Below are 23,016 nucleotides of genomic sequence, written 5' to 3'. Positions count from 1 at the left end.
AATATAATAATTATATCCGGTGGGTTTTTTGTCCCAGTAGAGATCTGCGTACATTCGTTGTATTTCACATCGTGTGTTCGATTATTCTTCCTAGGTCTTCCACAGATGGTACCGTTGATTTGGATTCCGATTTTTAATTTCGATTTTATGTTGCTGGAATTCAATTTGTTTGGCTAACGTGGGAATCTTCCGTTGAGAATTGTTTTATGAACTAATGTCTAAAGGAGATCGCCTGCTTTTAGGTTTACTAAAATAAAACTCGCAGTTGCCTTTTCCTGCTCTATTTTCATTCCATCCAAAAGAATGAGGCTCAAACTACCCTTCGGCATCCTAAATCATCCTAAATCTGTGATTGCTTTATCGCGCTGTTTTGTTTCAAGGTGACGAACGAAAAACTCGTCTTGTAAGGCAGTCATAGATACACGAGCCCCCCATGTTAAGTGTTGTCGTTAAGTCGGACCAATCAGTATAAAAAATCGCAACACGCGTGGACGGGAAATCAATATTTCTAATAATGTAACCTCAGTGCTCGTTTTTCGCACAGCGTTAAATCCGGCCTAATTCTCAGCCGTATGATACACGAGTTTTCCCCATGTCGTTCACGTGCTTTTGTTGGACACTGTTCACAGCAAATTGCCTGCAGATATCGGCTTATTCTTTTATTGTTTCGGAAACATTTATCAGATTTTTTTTCAGATTTTTTTCACATTTTTCAGATGCATTTTTCAGATGAAACTACTAGAAAAAATTTCAACTCCCAAAACCCCCTCGCTATACAACATGCCACATTACGGTTCACGCTTATTGTTTCGCAAATGGTTCAGATATTGCTTAGTGAAATGCAAGGTCCTGGAAATCATTCCTTGCTTGACAGTCTTCGCAGCAAAGGGCCGGTAGATACTGGCTCATTTTCCTGTTGTTTCAGGAAGAAGGTATGTATTTTGTGTTTAGTGAAATTCAAGATCCTGGAAATCATTCCTTGCTAGACAGTCTTCACAGCAAAGTGCCTGTAATTACTGGCTTATTTTTCTGTTGTTTCAGGAAGAAGGTATGTATTTTTAGACTAAACCAATAGAAGCGAGATCAACTGCTAAAAACAGTTCGCCATACAACTTGTCACGTTTCAGTTGACCCTTAATGTTTACGCAAACACTCATATAGTGAATGGCTTAGATATTGGTTAGTGAAAGGCAAGGTCCTGGAGATTATTCTTCTACTTAAACTGGTGTTCTCTGACAAGTCGTGGGTATATAACCAATTATAAGCCGAAAGTCGAACGACTTCGCATGTGATGAATGCAGTCAATGAACCAATAAGCATGTTTACAAAAATAATTCATACCTTTCGGTAGAAGAACTGTTTTATTCATGTTAGCTGGAAATGAAAAATTGGCTTTTTTAGTCTTCGCAAATGTAAGCGAAAGGTTTGAAATAAATATATGCGATGGTTTGATTTACGGGACAGTGATTGGGGAGTTTTCCCTCCGTTGTGTTTTGGTATAGGTACTTTCCAGTTTGACACTAATTGGATTCTCAATCCGCTTTTCATGGGGATTAAAATGGATTTCCCGTTTTGATGTCCATTGAAAATATATGCTGGACAAATGCGCTCCCATTTTTCCGCTGGTACGACATTCGAGATATCGCAGTATATGTTTCACAAAACTGCTGAAAAATCTGCCAAAACCTAGCCATTTTGTGTTCAAATAGGACATATGGTCGACAGACAGTGAGTAAACGTGCCTATTTGACGGGACCCAAGAAAGGCAAAAACAATCCTAGGATGTTGGTGAGTTTAAGAAACTGTGTGACTATCTTGCTTTGTGGAGAATATTTTTTTAATAAGCTTTTACTGCTGATTCCTTGGAATACACATAGATTAGTGCTGGGAATTTTTTACTATTCCGATTTGATGCCGTTGAGACTTTGTCTTCAACATTCGCATTCTTTCGAATTATCAAGCAGACTATTGCACGTATGGATGTGTGAGTTAGCTTATTTCCATTCGTATAAATGGCAGGCTATGCAACTTGACGTATTTACCGGCAGCAAGCAGTCCCTAAGAAGGACATGACGTCTTCGGCCGTTTGACGATTTTTTAATAAAATATTTACAAGAATGTGTGATTTAGCTTATTTCCATTCGTATAAATGGTAGGCTATGCAACTTGACGTATCTGCCGGCAGCAAGTAGTCCCTAAGAAAGACTTGTCGTCTTCGGCTGTTTGACGATTTTTTAACAAAATATTTACTACCATTCAAATTTACATGATAAGCGCAGTTTTTTATCTGCGGATGGATAAGACAATGAACAACCTAGTAGAATTTCTTTGTGTGATCATGTGACAGAATCTTGTGCGTAGTACGAGCCTACGGCAAGCAATATTAGACACCGTTTAAAATCTCCCAGTGCAGTCTTAACTAAGTCACCTTTTTACACGGCAGAGTATCCTTTCCGAAAATCCTAAAAGCGGGATCAAATCTCCCCATAAAGAACAATCAGATATAACAGACAACGCCCAGTGCTGGATAACTATTTCCATAGAAATCACAATCGGTTTGTGGTTCAAATTAGTGTTATTTGTTGCCCGAAGTTTGAAAGGAACAACAAAACAGCTACCGTCAATCAGGAGAATATTTTTTTAATAAGCTTTTACTGCTGATTCCTTGGAATACACATAGATTAGTGCTGGGAATTTTTTACTATTCCGATTTGATGCCGTTGAGACTTTGTCTTCAACATTCGCATTCTTTCGAATTATCAAGCAGACTATTGCACGTATGGATGTGTGAGTTAGCTTATTTCCATTCGTATAAATGGCAGGCTATGCAACTTGACGTATTTACCGGCAGCAAGCAGTCCCTAAGAAGGACATGACGTCTTCGGCCGTTTGACGATTTTTTAATAAAATATTTACCACCATTCAGCTTTACATGATAAGCGCAGTTTTTTATGTGCGGATGGACAAGGCAATGAACAACCTAATAGAATTTCTTTGCGTGATCACGTGACAGAATCTTGTGCATAGTACGAGCTTACGGCAAGCAATATTAGACACTGTTTAAAATCTCCCATTGCAGTCTTAAATAAATCACCTTTTAACACGGTGGACTATCCTTTCCAAAAATACTAAAAGGGTAGTCAAATCTCCCCATAAAGAACAATCAGATATAACAGACAACGCCCAGTGCTGGATAACTATTTCCATAGAAATCACAATCGGTTTGTGGTTCAAATTAGTGTTATTTGTTGCCCGAAGTTTGAAAGGAACAACAAAACAGCTACCGTCAATCAGCCTTACTTTCTAATTCCATTAACGCAACTTTTATTTCCTCTGTGCAAGTGGGATGAAACAAAAAATCATACATTTGACAGATGTAGGTTGCGCAATGAGAATACACAATTTCGAAGCACGATTAATGACAATACTATGAGTGTATGTATGTATTGAAGTAGACTGACTTAAAGTTGAATTATCTTCCAAGCGTGACGCTATTGCATGAATTCCTCCTGTTAAACTCATTTTAGCAACCCCTTGGAAGCTTATTGTGAAAGCCTATTTCATTGTAGACATTAACCAACGTCTTTCGTTAAAAGTTATCGGTGGAGATGAATTAGCGCCGTGCCCTGTATGAGAATCTGCCGTTGTGTATATTTTCGGCTTAAATATAAAATATCTTGCTACCATCCGCAAGCACCCCCAAAATTATGCTAAAGCTATAGTGTTCCATTACCGTGTAGCATAAAATATCGTCTGATGCAGATGGTGGTATAGCTCAGTTTATCAGATAATTAGGGTGGACAATGGCTTTGCAATTGAAATGCACCTCACCTACCTAAATAATTACCACACAATACCCGTGAACAATGACCCTCAGTTTCTTTGCTTAGGGCTATCACACGGTGTATACATCATTGTAAGTTATGTGCGAGTTAACGCAATCTGCAAAAAGTAAAAATGCTTTATTCGGACCATTAGGTTCTTTGAACTGTTGGTCCATTAGTAGGTGAGTTCTGAGCACGGATAGTATCCGTTACATGACACTGTGCAGTCATACTTTTATAACCAGATAAGGAACGTGTTACCAGGGTTAAGAAGTAGACAACGATAGTATCACTGTCAATCTTCATTACACGTAAATCCTAAAAGACGCTGAGAGGTAAATAACATGATGCACGTGGATACATCTTGAGTCGATACACCCACAGATCTATCTGCATGCAATGCGCATGCTCACACTCTCAAACACACTCAGCTAAGAAATTATTCCGTGTTCACCCGCAGCCCATGGTCATGGCAATAAAAACTCTGTGCCCAATGAGTTTTGTTGCAGCGGTTTTCGTTGTCTGGTTCCTTGATGCAGATCAGCACTTTGTTAATGGGCGCATCACCTCATCTCTATGACTTCGTTTACAGATAAAATCAGTGGACCAGCTGGATGGGGTTTCTGTATAGTCCACTGAAGGCTTTCACTGTCGTGATATTATGCTGACTATGCATCTGTCCTCCACATGAGACATGGTTGACTTCCTGTTTGTATACATATAAGTATTCTGGCATAATTTATATGCGTAAGACTGCCGTACTAGACTGTTCTGCAGACTGCTTTTCTAGTGGGTGAATTTTCTAAAGAACTTCGACCTCACCGTGCCATCCATCAGCGTGGTGTAAGTAAACGCTATGGGTGTCATTAGGAACCAACCAAGTATTGAAGTTTCAGGTGGCGACAAATAATTATTTATAACATTATTATTATAAATGCAGAATGAAACCAAATAATCATCATCGCTTATTTATTTACATAATATGATATTTTTATGATAATATAAGTGAAACACACTGCTTGCTTCGTTTATTGTTTTTTCCATGTTTACTGTGCATGTTGCACCGAAGTAAGTTCAATAATTACTGAACGTGGGTAGCATGCATACCGTTATGTGTCCATCAAAAGAAATCAATGTAAAATTAGAACAATGCCTTTCGTAGGTCGTAATATTCAAAAAGAAATAAATAAGAAGCATGAAAATACATAGTGGACCACAAAGCAAGACAATATCTTGATAAGTGCTTTGCTTTGCCAAAAAGAAAAATTCATCCAAAACTGCACTGTTAATTCATGAGCATCTGTTTCCAGTACTAGAAAAATACTTTAAAAATGTATTGTATTTTCGTAAGGAAATTCACTCCCATGTTAGCAAAAAGCTCTTCAGCAGGAGATTAAGCTTATCAGTCAGAAGATCTTCACCAGTTGCTTTCATCATTACGCTTTTTCCAACCTGGATTGAACATTTTTTGAGAAATACACTTATTTGCATCTAAATTTGTTTTCTATGAGAATTCATTTCAATGGTATTCTGCGGCTGAATGTGGTGCACAAGGTTTCTCTCGCATTTTAATTGCTACGATATTCGTGATATCGCGGAGAATTTTGCAATATCTCGAACGTCTTTCCAAGTGCATCATGGGGTGGCCTTTGTTGGCACATTTAGATGAAGTGTGTTACAAACGGGAGCCTCAGTTTTTTCTCCTGTGGAGGCCAGATTTATATACAGAAAGATACGTTTTTATCCAATATGTGGTGTTCCACTAAATGAACTTTGGTAATTGAACATTATTGTTGTAGATCAACAGAGCTGTGCCAAAACGTTTCAGAGAAGTTTGCCAAATGGAATGGCAGTGCATACCTTTGAAATCCGTTACTTCTTCCCCAATTATAACTGCAGAAATTGAGGATAATAGTTAATCATCGATCCGAGTCAAATAAAAATTTTACAATCATTGGCAAAAAGGACAGAACTAACGGCTTAAGTTTTGCAGCAAAAAAATAATCTGCTTTAGCACAAAACTAACGGCTTAAGTTTTGCAGCGAAAAAATAATAATTTGCTTTAGCAGGTCACTGTGGTGTAGAGAAAATATTTTACATTTTAAACTCATTTTGGATTTGCTAACACGTACCAATTTATAAACAGTATCGGAATTCCTGATTTACACTAGAAAAATACGCGATACGTTGAAGTTCTAAGCTGGATAGAATGTTTCCTTACATCGATGCCGCCAAGAGTGCTTAGGTTATGGGAACATCGATCACGTTTGCAGAACCTCATTAAATCGTGAGGGGCTTCCGTAGAGCTAGATTGACACTGAACGTTTTAATTTTGAGCGCAAAAATTAAACATATATGCGGATTGTGTGCCCGCCGTGAACTACACCAATGACAAGCTTTCTAAAAATCTAAGCATAAATAAATTCAGCAGTGATGACGAATTCCGTACATATTTTAAGGAGGATTTAATGAGCTCTCAGTGTGTATTTTGATATAGTTTTGTGCCCTACACCGAGTTTATCTGAGGTATTTTTGATTTCCAATACATGACGGAAAGCGGCGTGGCTGAAAAAATACCAAAAGGAAATTAAACTTTTTAAAAGTTGTTCGTTCAACTATGTCCATGTTACACTATCTTGCACAACTGTAATAAAAAGACAACATGCGTCATTGTAGCGCTTGCAGTGAACATGGACAAACTGAGCCATCATGAAAATTCCGTGGCTACATTGTTGAAAGATTTGTCGCAGTCAGCCTTTGCGGATTCATCGTTAGGCAACTCCTACTATTGCGTCTGAAGTTTTGAGTGTCTTCACGAAGCAAACTATGGTTTTGTTTCATGCAACGCTTAGGCACGGGCGACATAGTAAAGTTAACGAAAACAAGAAAGACGATCGTCAGTAGCAAAAAAACCATCACAGGATGTTGAAGCTTTAACACTCTCATCAACAGTGCTGTTTCTCCGCAGTGTTCCGATAATTGATTTGGCATGACCCCAAATTAACATACCCTAAATATAATATTTAATGGACCCTAAAGCGGCACATTTATCTCTTTAGAAATCCATTCATCATCAGATACTAAATTCACTGCCTGTTACATGGGAGTATTCTTAAGCATTTGCGGTTTTTAGCAACTTTAGAGATCACGAATGCATTGTTGGCAGTGCGAGGAGATTTGGGAATTTTTGTAGAGATTTCTTCCTGTAAGTGAAGTCAATCTATGCAGAAAGGCCGAAAAGCATTGTGCAGCTGTTTAATACATATTTGAAATCATCACGAACGCATAGATACTCGTACGTGTTCTCGCTGTTCTCGTCTTATAACAAGAAGAATTGTAAAAAATATGTACGCTGGAATCTTACGGACCGCTGTTGGTAAATTTGCTGAAAGCATTGGAAAAACAATTGAACACAACCGGTCTGGAAACTGCGCATTTGATGAATACATGTTCATACGTTTTGTAGAACACTGAATGGTTGGTGGCCAAATAGAGTTATTCAGTTTATTTGGGGGTTGTCAATGGTTTGGGTTGAACTTGTTGCAGGTTGTGGACAAGAAAAATGTGCACGAAGTCACCCAACACTGAGCTATTAGTTTCTACCAACAAGTTACTTACATATACACCAATTTGTTTTAATAATACCTTGCTGGTGCACGCTGGACGCACCTGAATGGTTTCGTCTGAAAAAAGCAAAAATTTCTACGATTGATTATTGTGGCCGGAAAGCCCGACACCTCAAACGATGACCCAGTAACATATCTCTATAGCGTTGACCAATTGTTTCGCCGGAGGATTTCTCAGTCAGTTGTTGACTCACCGAAATGATAGCGTTAGAAGAAGGAGACTAATCAAACGAGAGTTACGTTAGTGTGCATCCTTAAATTTTGCATCCACCAGCAGGCAAAAACAAATGTGTTTACAGAGTTTCAAGCCTCCGAGGCGTTACTAAGCTAAGCGGTCTTTACAGGCAGGCAAGTCGGTTGGCGCAGCTAAGGTATTTTACTGGGCTATTGTTTGGGATGTCGGGCGTTCCGTACGCATCACCAAGCGTGTATATGTTCTTTTAGTATGATGCACAATGTTCAGCGTTAGCCCCATAAAGCCAACGAATGCTAGCCGGATTGCTAGCTGGTATAATAAACAATTTCGTTACAAAACGTACTGTTGTCAGAGAGGAAAGAATCACCCAGATGCTGTTTGATAATTTTGTTGTGCAACATTATACCTCTTGGACCAAATCTTGAAATACGTATTCCGTTGGTTTGTCTTGCCGCCAAACAAAATGACTTATGCACTTTTCATTTAAAATCCCATGCGATCTGGTGGAAACTTTGTAGCACTATTTTCTCTTAGGAGCGTTTGATAGCACACTTATGAATAGATGTTCGAGTTGTTTACACTTATTTCTTTTACAGATATCACTTTCATTTGGTTTTGAACCCCTAATGAATAAATTGGTAGTGCGTACTTAACACCGTAGTTTGTAAAAAACAAGCAGAATTTTTACCTTTTCATTATATACATGCAAAAAGGTCTCTATTTGTCGAAATGCCCGTAGACTCAGGAAGCATTAAGTTACAAATTAAACCTTACTTTTTATGCGAAGCAGCTTTTCTCCAGCTTCACCTAAAATTATGTAATAATGATTGGTTTATTAAGTATTTGGTGAATGTAGGTTCTTAAAAAGCACATGTATTCCACCTGGGATACGAACCGAGCGGTGTGAGCTTTTAGTAAATAACGCATCGATAATAATTGGTTTATTAAGTATCTGGTGAATGTAGGTTCTTAAAAAGTACATGTATTCCACCTGGGATACGAACCGCGCGGTGTGAGCTTTTAGTAAATAACGCATCAGAAATTTGAGTGCACCCAAGTCCGTCACGTTTGTCTGATATTAAAGAGATATTTAAATGGTATCAGTTTTGGTTTGATATCCCTGTTATAATTTTTATGTATAAAACAGCTAAAATTTTATAAGCGGCGCTCTTGCACTTCGGAATATTGGAAAGTTCCGAAAATTCCCAACTGCCTAATTATTACAGTCTGCCGAAAACTACAGGTCACTGCGTTTGCAAAAAAGTGGGTGGTTTCTACAGTATGATCATAAAAAGAGTGAAAAATAACACGAGCACACTTTATGGCCAAATCACATTTTTAAATTTAACCTTAATAAATTAATTGGGTTCACATAACCGTTTTGGGATTTGAAATTTTCTTTATTGAGTTCTACAAAACCCAACAATCCATTTTGAAAAAAATGTTGAGAATATGTCCAGCTAATCTTGAAGAAGTTAGCGGGGTAAAGATGGCCAGTTTGTCGCATTCACACAAAACTTTATGCGATCCATTAGTGGTTAGAATTCAACTCATCAATATATAGTCCAAAAGTTACTCTCTTGGCTACCAAAACCAGTGAGTAATATTTGCAACAAAGTGCATCTCGTTATGGGTAGAGATAGACAATTCAATCATTTCAGCATTCACAAGTTAGACAAATTGGTTAGGAATAAATTTTACGGGCCGTCTTACTTGTCAATTCCGATAAATATCCGTCGATATCCTCTGAATGTAATTGAGGAAAATGTTTTTTAAAATACATCTCCCCCATATAATTTTTCTAAGAAGATAAAAACGATTGAACAAAACAATGATAAAATGGTGGTGCCATATTGTCTTACCGCATTACATTCTCAGATTTAAGTCAGTCTTTTTATGTTGGCCTACGTCTGCTGCCAGTACCGATATTGCGCTAGCACTTTTTCTTGAAATAAATATTAACTTTCATCGGCATCTGGTTTTAAATGGAATTTGGGTTCTTGCGCTAGCATATTTTCTTGAAACAAATATAAACTTTCATTGGCATCTGGTTTTAAATGGAATTTGGGTTTTTGTTGTTGTCAAAAGACTGAGACCATACTGGAAAAATCGTTTGATTACACAGGGAATACTATTGTAAAGTCATATCAAGGTGATTGTGTATACACGTCCTAATACTTGCTATTTACAGTGTGATCAAGAATTGTTGGAAATTCCGCAACAACCTCTAAATTATCTGGTGGTACGTTATCCGTCAGGGGTAAAAAATATCCGAAACTGGTGCAAATCTAGATGAGGACAAAATATACAACAGCATATTTGCCATTTTGCTTTGACAATAAAGGAATAATGAGATTTAAGGAGCTCATTGAAAATTTCCAAATATTATTAGAAACAGTTTTAAAGATGGCACCACTACTGACTACTGGTGATTGCAACCTGGAGTAATTTCATACCAGTGAAAATTACATTGGACCGGCAAGGGAAATTTTCGGAAGTTTTTCCATTGTGCCACTTTCAAATTAAGACCTCTAATAGTACCTCTTATAGTACGAATACGCAGCACGCTTAGTGACTATGAAACAATATCACTCAGTATTTATCAAAGCATTGGTAGAATGAAAAATAACAAAATGTAGGTACTGATGCTTTCACATTTTTCGGCAAAATTTTGTTTGGAATCCATGCTTGTTTACCAATTTCAACTTTGTTTTGTGCGTTTATTAATACAATCAGTATTGCGCATTCAGAATATTCTTGCGACAAATTTTGTACGAGCTTATTGCAAACAAACAAGGCAAGGCGATAGTACACTCGTGGTGGGAAGTGATTATTTTGTGAATGTCCTACAAAGACGTTTAAGCTCTAAAAATGTTTATTTCTGTTAGGTAAACTAAACCTCATAGTAGGCATCCGGCATTCCCAAATCCTAAGGCCCCTTAACTAGAGTAAACAACACGGTTTTCAAAGTCAGGGTCTCTTTATCTGTCAGGTTATGGGAGTGGCATTTTTAATTTGAGTTTTTAGTCATTAGCATGGTTGTGAAAATGCTCAAAGTTTACTGCTAATATGCGGAAATTACCAAAGAGGTTGCCGTCAGTCATCCAATTTCCTTCCGGGCTCAGAAAAACTGGATATGTCTCCACAAACCAGTCCGTTTTTACACCCGGAATTTATTTTCACCTTCTTGAGGCATCCTTTGCAAGCTGACAAGCCCCTAAAATGCAGTTATTATGATTTTCAGTGTTGTACCCTTCGGGAGGGCATATTTGTCGTAAAATTTAATTAATTGATAGGAAATTTGGCACAAAAAGGGACTGCCTCGTTTCCGGAAAAATGAATAACATTATAATACATACACTTACTTTTTGCTTTTTCAAATTGATTTTTAGCCACAGCTAATAAGGCCATGTTAAAGCATTTCATTTGCAAATGAAGTAAGTTCACGATTTGTATTCGTGTAGACGGTACATAGAACGTTAATTTTCTGGTATCATTCTTTTTTAAATTAAGTTTTCTGATAACAAAATTACTACCTCGAAAGTTGAACGCTGCAGGCGAACACAAAATTTTGTAATGTACTGCTCGCAAGGTAGATAGCCAACGACCGGTTTCGCCCCTTTTGGGCTCATCAGGTAGGCTCAGTCCCCGGATTTCCACGAATATACACTCATTTGCAAACTAATTTGGTTTTTCAAGAGGCTCACCTGGAACGCAGCTGAATCTCTCGTTCAGACAACTTAATGTGCTGCACCAGGCCGCTTCATGTTTCAGTCGCTACGATATTCGCGATACACGCGATACACGAGAAACCGAATTAGTTTGCAAATGAGTGTTGTTAATTACGTGACGTAATTATTTTACTTCCCTACTCCTCAGGCTAGTTCATCACCCTTCCTTAACTGCTTAATTTTTAAGACTGAACCGTTCTATTTTATACAAAGTTGACTCTACCTCAACCATTTTCTATAGACGATTTTTTTCATTCATTTCTGGGCTTGTTGTTGAAATTTCGTCCCACTTTGAACTGAACAACAATTTGCCCGCTTAATTTGTCCTACAAGACACTGCCCTTCGTGTGCCATCCTGTGTTGCTAACTGCTCAAGCTTCAATGTAGCCATAAGCCTTTTTTTAATTCTCCTAACGATTTCCAATAGTACCACGGTCTACCTATCTATACTGTCTGCCCAAGTCCAATTCAATATATAGTTCACTGTCCAATTGTGACTATTGAACAAACGCAGGTGAAGTTCGTAGAATTCGGTTTCGCCGCAATTATTACTGACCGCCCGTTGGAGAATTAGACTACACGTTACCTGTCAGATAGGACACCTAGATCGTGCGTTTAGGCTAAGTAACCACTTCCTTGCTCTGAGATCACGGCCTTAGCACAGGATCGCACAAGTGTATATTTGCTAATTTCGTTCAATTTGGCTTCAAGTGAAACATAAGGTTGACAGAAACCCAGGGACTGCGTCTATCTGACGAGCACCGAAAACGGCGAAACCGGTCGTGGGTTGTCGATGGATTTCCAGAACCCTTATGATTAGTACATTACAAAGTCATACATGCATCGCGATATCTCGAATATTGTAGCAACTGAAACATGAGGCGGTCTGGTGCAGCACATTCAGTTGCCTGAAAACATCACAAACGAGAGACTCAGATGGGTTCCAGGTGAGTCTCTCGAAAAACCAAATTGATTTGCAAATGACTGCATAGTCGCTTCAACGTTGATGCATTGCTCCTGAAAATCCCGCAATCAGCCATCCCATACTACTCCCGTGCCGATGGCTGTCAGTTTTTATTTTGACTGCCTAATTTCAGTGTGATTCGAAAGGTGTAATGACAATCTGAATTGCTCTTGATATACTTAAATCTGTACACCGCAAGAAACCCAAATCCAATGTGGTTTTGCTTTAAGCTCATCCGTAGAACGAGAGTACTGAAATTTCAGCTGCATTATATAAATGATAATAGCCTGTCGCACCAGCAATGAAGCTCATACACATGCGTAAACAGTAAAATATAAGTAGATTTTTACTTCCTGCCCTTTTGAATACGTTGAGCAATCAGAATTTTTCGTCATTTTTTGATAAACCTCCCAAAACCATGAAACTTGAAGGCCACAACTTCTGTTTGCCGGAAGTTGGACGGATAGTTGGACTGGTGGTCATGAAAGACTATATTTTTTTCAAATGATGCACGCGCTCGTAGGATCCTTGCCTTTAGTTCAATAAATTATGCTGCTCATTCACGATTGCGTCTTGCGTTTTGCTTGATGGTGTGAGAAAACATGCAAGTTGCGGACGAACAAATAATCAGTTTAACCAGAAATAGACCTAATACATTAAAAAACCCAAATCATAAATTGGAACTTCTATCGCCAACTAAAAGATCCCTAACACTAAGCTCTCCACCATATGAAAAAATCGTCAAATACCACAACATTTAGGTAAATTACTTTTTGCTTGTTCGACAAAAAGGCTCGCCGTATCTAGAAGCAAGAGAAACTTTTTCTTATTGAAGGAGACTAGAGTAATTTTCGAAGAAATATGAACAGTCCAGCAAACAAGGAAACTATTCTGGATAATTAGTCTAACTCAATGTCTGAAAAACCCAGGATATTGAAATACATCTGCTTATGAAGGTCATGCAGGAAGACCAAATTTGGAACACCAAATAAACCCCCGAAATTACAGCACGGTTACGCACAGTACACAGCGGATCAAAGAGTACTCTGCATTCTAACGCTTGAAGTACCGAACAATAAAAGATCAAGTATGGACCATTTAGGACTTCAAAAATTCTAGTGAGCTTCCGGAACAGGAAAGTGGAAACCAGAAATTCATCAGATATAGAAGACTGGTTGCTCGGTAAATGTTGGCTGAATAAGATCAGTGCTACTTTGAGGCCACAAATGTAGCGGTAGTAATGCAGACAGCAAAACGTGTTCCATTTTTCCGATTAATGTTCAAACAAATAGACTAAACGTGGGAATCTCTCTACTGATAATTGCATTCTTCCAGCTATTTCGTAGCGTGCTTGGAGATGTGACCCACAATGTCTGCTTCATCTGGTGAAAATTCTTCAAACTATTGTGGCGTGTTGCGTCGTATGTTTGGATTGTCGTCAGGCTTAGCAGAATTGTTTCGATTACACGGGGTTGTTCGTAAACCATGGGGATAGTGTTAAATCTGTATATCATTACGCTCGACGTATTACTAAATGCCCCACATAGCCACGTTGCTCAATTGGTGCTCAACGCAGTGATGGGGACGATGATGTCGATGGGCTGGCCATGGTCTAGTCACGTATGGCGAGGTTTTGTTATGCTTTGATGATATTACTTTTATAAAATCATCCAAAATTGGAAACACTAAGCGCCTACCAATTATTGATCAATATATCAAATATGTATCGCACAGTGAAGCAAGCGTACCTTGAAGATCCTTTAAAACTTGACGTATGTAATCTGTTTGTGAAGAAGTTCTGATATCAAAACTTTCTAATATGTGATTAGATAATTAACCTAAACGGTAAAACAAATAAGCAGCACGAAAAGCTGTTGCAAATATCTATCCATGATATGGCATCAGAGTATCAAACTCCGAAATTGCAGGTGTCACACATGTGATACACATAAGGGGATTACATTCAACACTAAAAATATTTTTTTCCTGCAGCCATCTGTCGGTCATTTGTCTCCAGTTTGCTAGACAGTTTGCGTTATTTTGCTTCTTTTTTCATGCAACGTATTTTGCCAACTGCTTTGTACATTAGAATGGTAATTTTGATTTTTATCAAGTTTGTGTTATGGTTCACATATGACGCAAATGCAAACATTCGCAAAACTCCGAGATAAGACTGAGGGCTTATATATTTGTCATCATCAGTGGCAACTAGGAAATAAGAGTGAAACAAGATACAACGGATGTCCACTAAAATGTGAGATACTTTCTTGTGCTGCGGAAGAATTAACACTTATTGCTTGTGAGGCTCGCAAATCAAACACATGTGCGCCAAACTCGGATATGCAAAATATCTCACGGTCCAAGTTTGTGGAGGTGTTTGCCACCCATAGCGACTGGCATGGATATACATTCGAATCACCTAAAAACAAACTGCCAAAGAACAGAACCTGTCAGAAGTTTTACCTTTAGCATACGTTTACGAGTCTAGTGCTGTCACTATGCAAATATTTTGTTAAAATCAATCATAAAAAGAAAAAGAGGGCATCTTGTAGCGCACTGCAGGCATTTGCAACTGGGACTTTCAATATAAGTTTTTAATGACTTCCATAAATATGTGAAGCAAACGTTCAAAGTACTCAAATACGTCCGCTTCTGTTGAGCACAGTAGCGCTTTATCGATTGCCCATTTAAGGCTCTAGCGGATACGAACACACCAAATGCAGTAGCAATTAATGGAAAATTAGGGATACGTGGATATTACTATAGATGTACTTCTGGCATATCACACGGGTAAATGACGCGGGGGTACATATAGATTTCTATGAACATAGTCAGTCCTTGAGACCAAGATAATATGGCTGGCTATGGAAAAATATTATTTTATATAATATCGCTTCTTGATTGCTGTTTACTTTTAGTGCACACAATTATAGTGGCAAAAACATATCTTGAGCGCAAAATGTACCCAAACCAAACAAAATGCCGTCATGTTTTCTCCATTCTACGCAAAACGTAAAAAATGACTGTCAACTTTTCCAAGACAAAAGTACTTATGATCAAAGAGGGCATTTATAATTTGCGAAGCTAAGCTGTTACATGGAACTATCGTAGGATAAGTGTCTACCTACTATCAAAATAAAGGTTTAGTTGGTTTACAGAGTCCGGCTTTTTGTATGCGACATGAACTATGGTGTCCATGTTTTTCGAATACCCGGGGCCATATCTAATACACCTATGGTCTTTCCGGGCAGACACAATGCTAAACAGGTGAATAGAAAACGCCATAACACAATATAACTAGGTCTTCGGACATTTTAACAAGATCGCGGAGTAAAATTAATATAAGTACTCGCTGCCCACAGTATCGCATTAAGTAGCGCAGCAGACTACGTCTACAGCGCTTATCTGCCTTTAGACTATTCACCGTACCAATACAAGGGACTAATCGAATAGAAACTTTACCAAAAGGTCGACACGAACCACGTTCCACCATAATCAAGTCTTCTTTGATGAAAATGGAACAATAATCCATGCTCCTTTGTTTTAGATTTATCCGCAGACATATATGTCTACCTACTAATCGGTGTACCGGTCCTGGTTTTCATCAATATGTGCCAACTATGCAGACCAATTTCCCTCGTTCCCAAACAGTTCGCTGGATTTATGACTTGAAATGTTTACAAACGAATGATGAATTCGATACATGTTCCAGTTCAGCCACACCGCACGAGCTCTCAAATCAACCCTGCATGTTGTTTATCGTTTATCGAATTATACAGCTAATATCCGTCCTAGAAAAATTAAGGTACCAATTATCAAAACATTCTGATAGCAATGAGATTTGTGAAACTGTAATACCATCATATTGCTTACACCTGGTATAGCGATAGGCAAACATTTGTGGCCAACGTTAGAGACTGTAGAATAATCCTGTGGTATTGACAAAAGATGAAGCTGATTCAACAGAAACGTTACTATCACTAACATTACCATTACTAATAATACCATTATGTCATAGAAGCTAAAAATGTGTTTTATTCAGCAATCCCCAAACCTAGTATGTATTGTGCTGACGGACGAACGTACCACTCAACAGCTGCAATTGTGTTTTTACTTCAGTTGTTGAAAGGGTTTGATAAAAAATGCAGTGATTACAATGCTTATTGTATTGGAGTTGGAGCAAATATACGCACCCGAATAAACAAAGCAGGGATCAAGTATTTTTGAACTTTTGACGGCAGCAAACTCATGGATAATTAAATAACTCGACTACAGATTTCTCTTGATTGCCGATATGTTAATTCTATACAGATTTCACCACTATGGAAACCTATACGCGTGAGTTCCGCGCAATGTTTTTGCAAATACTTTGTATTGTTCAAATCACACCGCAGCATTTTTTCAGAATGCTGAAGCACTTCTGTACGTGAAATTTTAGTTTGAAATTCGCAAAATGATATAGACATGGGTACATCATCCGGACGACGTAGAGTTGCAGGAAGAAGAATTTAACTTGCAAAACGGCTTGGCGGATGAATAACGTTTATTAGTCGGATTTAAGTTTGGCAGATTATAGATAATTAATGCAGAGTCATTCTCACCTCTACTACATTGACGTTGACTACTGGATATCGGTGGTAATAACGTTTCGTAGTTAATAGTACTGCGGGCTTCAATATGATTCCACGACTTATTGTTACTTCAAACAATTTGAATTTCGCTTCGTTATAGCGACCTAAAATCCTCCTTTAGGATGTTGCGCATTTATTGTCAAAGTTTTCTGTAGATTTTGCGTGTTTTTATAAGCCCTATTAATACGGCTGCGCATCAACCTACTGCGCAGCGGAACAATCATGTGAAACAGAGCCGTGCGATTATGCCCCCACGTCTGAATCACGTCTGAGAAAGGTCGGAGAAAGGTCAAATAGAGACACAGAAAGTTCACACCCACTCCGTGGCCAAGGCACCCCGTACACAAGCGCACAGACGGCCATCTATGATCGACCGAGAACCGGTGTGGATGTGTGGGAGACACACTGGTTGGTTGACAGCGGATCGACCATCAAACACGGTGACAAGTGAATCATATATATAGAGGTTTGTAATTGCGTTAATACACAGTTCCTTCAGGTCGTCTTCTTGTCTTCTGACTATAACCCAGTAGCGTCAGGGTAGGTGAAGAGATACAACACCCATCAAATTACACCTATTTCCCAACCCATAAATTCTAGTTTGAAATATACCTACTCACAATGTTTATTTGCTTACTGCATTGATAAGTGAGTCAAATTAATGCAACCCATTTGTGTGTTCACAACGTTAGGGTGTCATGGTAAAACAATAAATGAGACATTCTGAGTGGAGCAAAATCAGTCTCCAGTGAGCCCTTCACTTTTTCTGGTCGTGAGTAAAACAGACAGGTAATGTGCCTCTATGTTTTATGCGATTTACTCAAACATAATTTTCTGATATGTAAAAACTCACTATCTGGTTTTGGAGTCGTTTGCGACAATGCGTCTGCATTGAACACGTAAATATTAGCATCATAACTAAGGTATTAAATCACTGAAAGCAAGAAATGCAGACCTTAGCTACAAAAATGTAGTACGTGGAAATTCTATACAACATCAAGTAATATAGCTTTACCATATCTCTCCATGCCTACGCCCAACTTGAAGCTGGTTGAAAATAGCGCCGACAACAATAAATGGAGTAAAGTTGTTTGCCTGGCTGGAAAGTGTTCTGCCAAATGCTTAATTGCATATAGCTAACGTGTACCAAAGAGAACTAGCAATCATGAAGGCAGGAACCTCATTTGCAAAGAGCTTCCGAAAGTGAGCATTCTAAGAATGCTGTTGGATTGTTCAAGAGGTCATTTGAACAGTAGACGAAAACGAACAAACTAAAAATCGGTGTAATAATTTCATTGTTAAGCCTGCACCAGGTACCCAAAACGACATTTTATCACTTGACAAGACACTACTCGTATGGCGCGCCACTGGTTAACATCGTTTCAAATGCAGGAATGCATTTACGACAAATCCACCCCAATATTTTGAATAACGGGCATCATGAGAAAGTTATTGAATTTACAATGAATATGCGAAACCCTTGAAACGTTTTCTTACCAAAATAGCCACTGTTCAACACATGTATGACAATGATGAGTTGAAGGCCTGTCTTCATCACGATTGTTCTCCTGGAGAAGCGAACCGTTTTTGTCGAGCATTTATATCCTTTGGCTGTCTTCTGGATTATACCCGGTTAATTGAACATACAGTATCCCTGTTTTGTCTCAAACCGTTGTCGCGCCAATTCCTTTCAGCTTACGGTTCGGCGTGGGTGACAGTCTAACAGCCAATCAAATTTCTGTCACCATGCGGACCCATACTGCACACAGTTTGTGTACACAGTCTGTCTGTACACAGTCTGTGTAGTTTTAATAGCCACTAATAATTCAAAGTAAATACACGATTCTGCTAGCAAACGTACCAGTTGCTTCGGTGTGATCTAGCTAATGGAAAAGAACATTCGATGACATCCAATGGAGACTGGGGTAGATAATGCCTATAAGCAGATAATTTTATCGTGTTGCGTGTTTTTCACGATTGCAACTCTTTGTGTAATCGATTAGTTGATATGTTAGTCATTACGCAACTTCAGTACACCACAGGTAGCTCATTGTATGGCAAGACATTCTTGCAAGAATAGCGTGCACAGGAAGAAAAACGAGGCACCAATGCAGCCAAATCCTTTTGAATTAAGGTGTTATTTTTAGAGCAGACCAATATCCATAGCCCCCGTTCGATGAAGGACACCTAGTATCTTTTTACAGTTGCTTTATCATGGACTAGGTGTAAATTCATTCAGATTCAACTTAGAAAACGGAGCTAAATTACGTTCAAGTTCTCCGAAGCTTAGAAGCAAAAGCTGGTAAGTAGCCAAAGAATCTGCGCAAAAAAGACCGGTGAGCACAAATGAAAAACCATGTCCAAGCAGTTTTGAAATACACAAATAATCTAATGAAGTTACATAGAACCAGCAGATATAAATAAATCAATGACTATTCCTTTTTTCACAATCGTACAACAAGACAAGAGAAACAAGTTAAAACCGAGAACATGACGTGCTCCAATACTCCAGACAGCTGAATTTTTCACGTCTAATGAAACTGTTCGGGTTCGCCCAATGTTGCATAAAATTAGAAGAAAGCACTGAAACGTATTAATTTTGATCTTAAAACCATTTCTTTTGTGCAAGATATATGATGTGATGCATCGTTTTCTCTTCAATTCATAGACTGGTGCAAAAACGATGCGATTTTCTATGACAGTTGGCAAATACTCGGCCACAAATTAATATTGCCCATACAATCACCGGTGACTTCGAACACAGCCTCACAACAGGCTATAGCGTCCAGAGATATAACATCGATACAAATGTGGATCTCTTCAAATGTAGTGTCTATAGCATAATAAGCGCGATATTTTTAGCCTGATGTTTCATGACTCTTTGACTTTTGGGCCACGGTGCACATCTGGTATTCAGTTTCTTTGGTTGTACAAAAAACCTAACAAATTGGCTCAGCGTCTCAGGATGCGAGTACCGATTGCCTGAATTTTGCAGGATAATTGGGGAATAATTGAGCGAATAGGGTAAATAAATACAACTCACATTTTCATTGTACCATAGATATGCATCCTTTGACGTTTGAAACATTTTTCAGCCAATATGCACCTTCCGACATGTGTACATTAGTATTTTTCAATTATTATATGTATAATGCCGAGTCGTCATATGTAAAGGAATTAACGGGGAAAGTAGATATAGAGAACTATTCACTGTGGTTCAGGATGGTTTCTCCTGACTTGTTTTATTAAAAGCATATCCCTAAGACTTCTTCACACAGATTTGCTTATAGTGACTTCTATCTGTTTCCGATCATGATCATATGCATCATCTGAGCTCTACAACAAGTTGACAGGTATTGACTCGCTAAAGTTTAATCATGAAGCGCATGCCGACAATACAGTCACTCTTAGCCTTTCGAAACTATAGAACAACGCAAAGAAGTACGTATGAAGTGAGCCACGTGGTACAAACAACGTGTTGAAGCGAATGTACCAGGTGTGGAGTCCTCTCATAGGCAAGAAGCAGGGAAATTACAGGGGATGGGATTACTTTTTGTGCATGATATCTGCATTTGAACTTACTTTCTTCATCAGGCAGACAAATCGCAAAATTATTTTGCAATAAACTATACGCTTCTGGTGTGTATGTTGACTAGGCTGTGACAAATGGTTTTACTACACGTATGCTTATAAAACAGAAAGTGTTTTCACGCTTGTGTAGTCCATTTTAGCATCAACGAGGATAACGAGAACAATGAATATAAAAAGACAATGAATGCACTTGTAGCGTAAAAATATTAGGCTTAGCCTGTGGAATCCGTGGCCTGAATTAACCCTCGCAGTACTAAACAAATGATTAGTGCTCTCTTTACAGCATAACAGAGGTTAAATTACCGCAGCCTGTAAGTTTGTGAATTACTAAGGTGGAGTCGCAATAAAAGTGCCATAGATCATTGCGTTAGGGTGGTTATGGCATGTGGGAAGTGGGCTCGATCACTGTTTAACTACGCATGCCCTGCTGTTTATCCCAAGACCTTATCAGCAGACAGTTAAATTGCACACACACAATGACGTGGAAGGACCAAGTAGAAGTGGCTATTATCCAATTGGGCGAATCAATCACGTCGCATAACGTTGGACGAGGACACGTGCTACGACGTTAGCGTGCAACTGAATTTACTGTTCAATAGTGGGCGATCTTTACAGGCCCACCCTGCATTCCGGATGTCCAGCACCCAGCAAGAGCCAGGATTTCTTGCTTGTCCCATTAAAACAATCTCTGGACACTTTTGTCGCTAATTCCCTGACTGGTTTCCTTTGCATATAGAGTACCGTGTTCCTTTGTGAAATTCTCAGTCCATGGTCTCGCAACAAGTTGTGCTTTAGCGTGCCTCCAGTAATTACTAAATGCCAAAAATTTGCCAAGTGAACAACCTATACCAGGCTACTAAGACAAGTGACAAGAATGAAATTAGGACCTAAACATCTGCTAATTACCTGTTAGCTTTTCTCGACAGCATGCAACATTTCGCCTAAGTACCAGCGTCTACTTTTGGATTACCACACCGAGGTACTAAGATGTCGGTGGACGGCAAGAAAATAGAGTGATTGCGTATTTAGCAAGTACTAGCCTTGTGGTGCCAAACTAAAAGTTCACAGTTCTTTCGTAAAAATCTGGAGGGCTTATAGTTTTAATTGGTTCACAATAACCACGTCATATACAAGACTTGAAGCAGTTTTCAATGCCCAGTAATGTTCTGCTTACAATTATTTTGCTTGCAGCAAAGTGCCAACAAATCAAGGGATAAATAATGACATAATGATATGAATGAATGAACCAAGCAGTTATTTGTTTGCGCTTTCTTGGTAAGCATAACGCACCAACCATGCTACCTCCACAAACCAATCAATAAAGCAGTAACGATTAGATAAGCCGCTCGTTTCTTTTTCACTGTGTCGCCACAGAAGACGTGTTTCTCAGCAACACCACACTAGTTGTTCGTTGATGTCGTTCCCTTCGTTCATTGCTGTAACCAGTATATCCAAGTGGGTTTTAGCGAAACTACAAGCTTCTATCACTTTCTACTTGTTACGGATGACCAAGAGAAGAGCAACAGATTGAAATCAGTCCTTGCATGACCCACGGTTCACTAAACTCCAAGGAGGTTTGGGCTAAGTACTTGCGGTCAATATAATACAACAGCCATCACTTACAGTAATTCAGAGATTTCTCTAAGTCGCTCAAACCAATTTAATCAGAAGGGCCATGATGCACCGTTAAAAGACTATAGGAGAAGGCTTTTCAATCGAAATAAGCTAGAAGCAGCAAGGCAGAAGTATTATCCATATAAACGTATATGTCTCACACTGTTAAGCACACCTGCCATCATCAATCATCAAAGACAGCAACATCAGTGTTGGCACTGATGCTCCAACGTCGTACAACCATAAGGGTTGTCCAGTTTATATATATAATCGTATTCAAAGCCCTACAGTGAAGAGAAGAGAAAAAAGTGAGGGGGAGAGGGGAATTTGTGCTGGCATTTGTCAAGCATACTGAGGTGCCTACACCTCCAACCGCTCAATCAGGCAATGTGAAAAGAATCTGAGAGCACGAACGCTACTGACATCGATTAGTCGCCATTTCTAGCAACGTTTCCAGCCAAGCACAGACGGGGTCACGGGGACCCCATCCTGGAAGTCGCACAACACCAACAACACCCAAAATCTTCGTGGTCTCTTTCACGCCTTTTTGCCAAGTCCTGTGCTGTTCACCTTGCGGCTTGCGCCATCCTGAAGGAGGCGCGGAGAATAACACTTGTTTCTGTAGACGGTGTTTCGGCATGCGTAGCACATGACCGAGCCATCGCAGTCGATGGTGCCGGATGTTTTCTCGGATTGAGGTGCCTGCAGCACAACCAAATACCCGTTTTCTAATCGCCTCGTTACTGACACGCTGACGCCATCCACAACCAGCCACGCTTCTGAGGCATCGGTGGTCGAAAACCTGAAGACGCCTCATATCATCTACCCGAAGAGGCCAT

At 39.0% G+C, this 23,016-nt stretch overlaps 2 protein-coding genes across 2 annotated transcripts in view; one reads left to right on the top strand and one right to left on the bottom strand.

Moving 5' to 3' along the window:
• T265_11821 (hypothetical protein) overlaps nucleotides 1–18,615 on the bottom strand; it is a gene marked incomplete at both ends in the record, with an annotated part of 23,239 nt that extends 4,624 nt beyond the window's left edge. Inside the window, 7 exons of the mRNA XM_009178597.1 lie at nucleotides 1,342–1,374; nucleotides 3,301–3,333; nucleotides 5,685–5,717; nucleotides 8,421–8,453; nucleotides 9,360–9,392; nucleotides 17,826–17,858; nucleotides 18,470–18,615. Of these exons, the coding sequence (XP_009176861.1) occupies nucleotides 1,342–1,374; nucleotides 3,301–3,333; nucleotides 5,685–5,717; nucleotides 8,421–8,453; nucleotides 9,360–9,392; nucleotides 17,826–17,858; nucleotides 18,470–18,527 (256 nt within the window). The remainder of the gene's footprint in view (nucleotides 1–1,341; nucleotides 1,375–3,300; nucleotides 3,334–5,684; nucleotides 5,718–8,420; nucleotides 8,454–9,359; nucleotides 9,393–17,825; nucleotides 17,859–18,469) is intronic.
• The window catches only part of T265_15555 (hypothetical protein), a gene marked incomplete at both ends in the record, with an annotated part of 39,154 nt that overhangs the window by 5,604 nt on the left and 10,534 nt on the right, over nucleotides 1–23,016 (top strand). Inside the window, one exon of the mRNA XM_009178596.1 lies at nucleotides 717–932. Coding sequence (XP_009176860.1) covers nucleotides 717–932 — 216 coding nt within the window. The remainder of the gene's footprint in view (nucleotides 1–716; nucleotides 933–23,016) is intronic.

Source organism: Opisthorchis viverrini (assembly GCF_000715545.1).
Source record: "Opisthorchis viverrini unplaced genomic scaffold opera_v5_600, whole genome shotgun sequence".
Lineage (NCBI taxonomy): Eukaryota > Metazoa > Platyhelminthes > Trematoda > Opisthorchiida > Opisthorchiidae > Opisthorchis > Opisthorchis viverrini.
The sequence above is the reverse complement of the archived record's forward strand: the minus strand, read 5'-3'. Positions and strand labels throughout refer to the sequence as shown.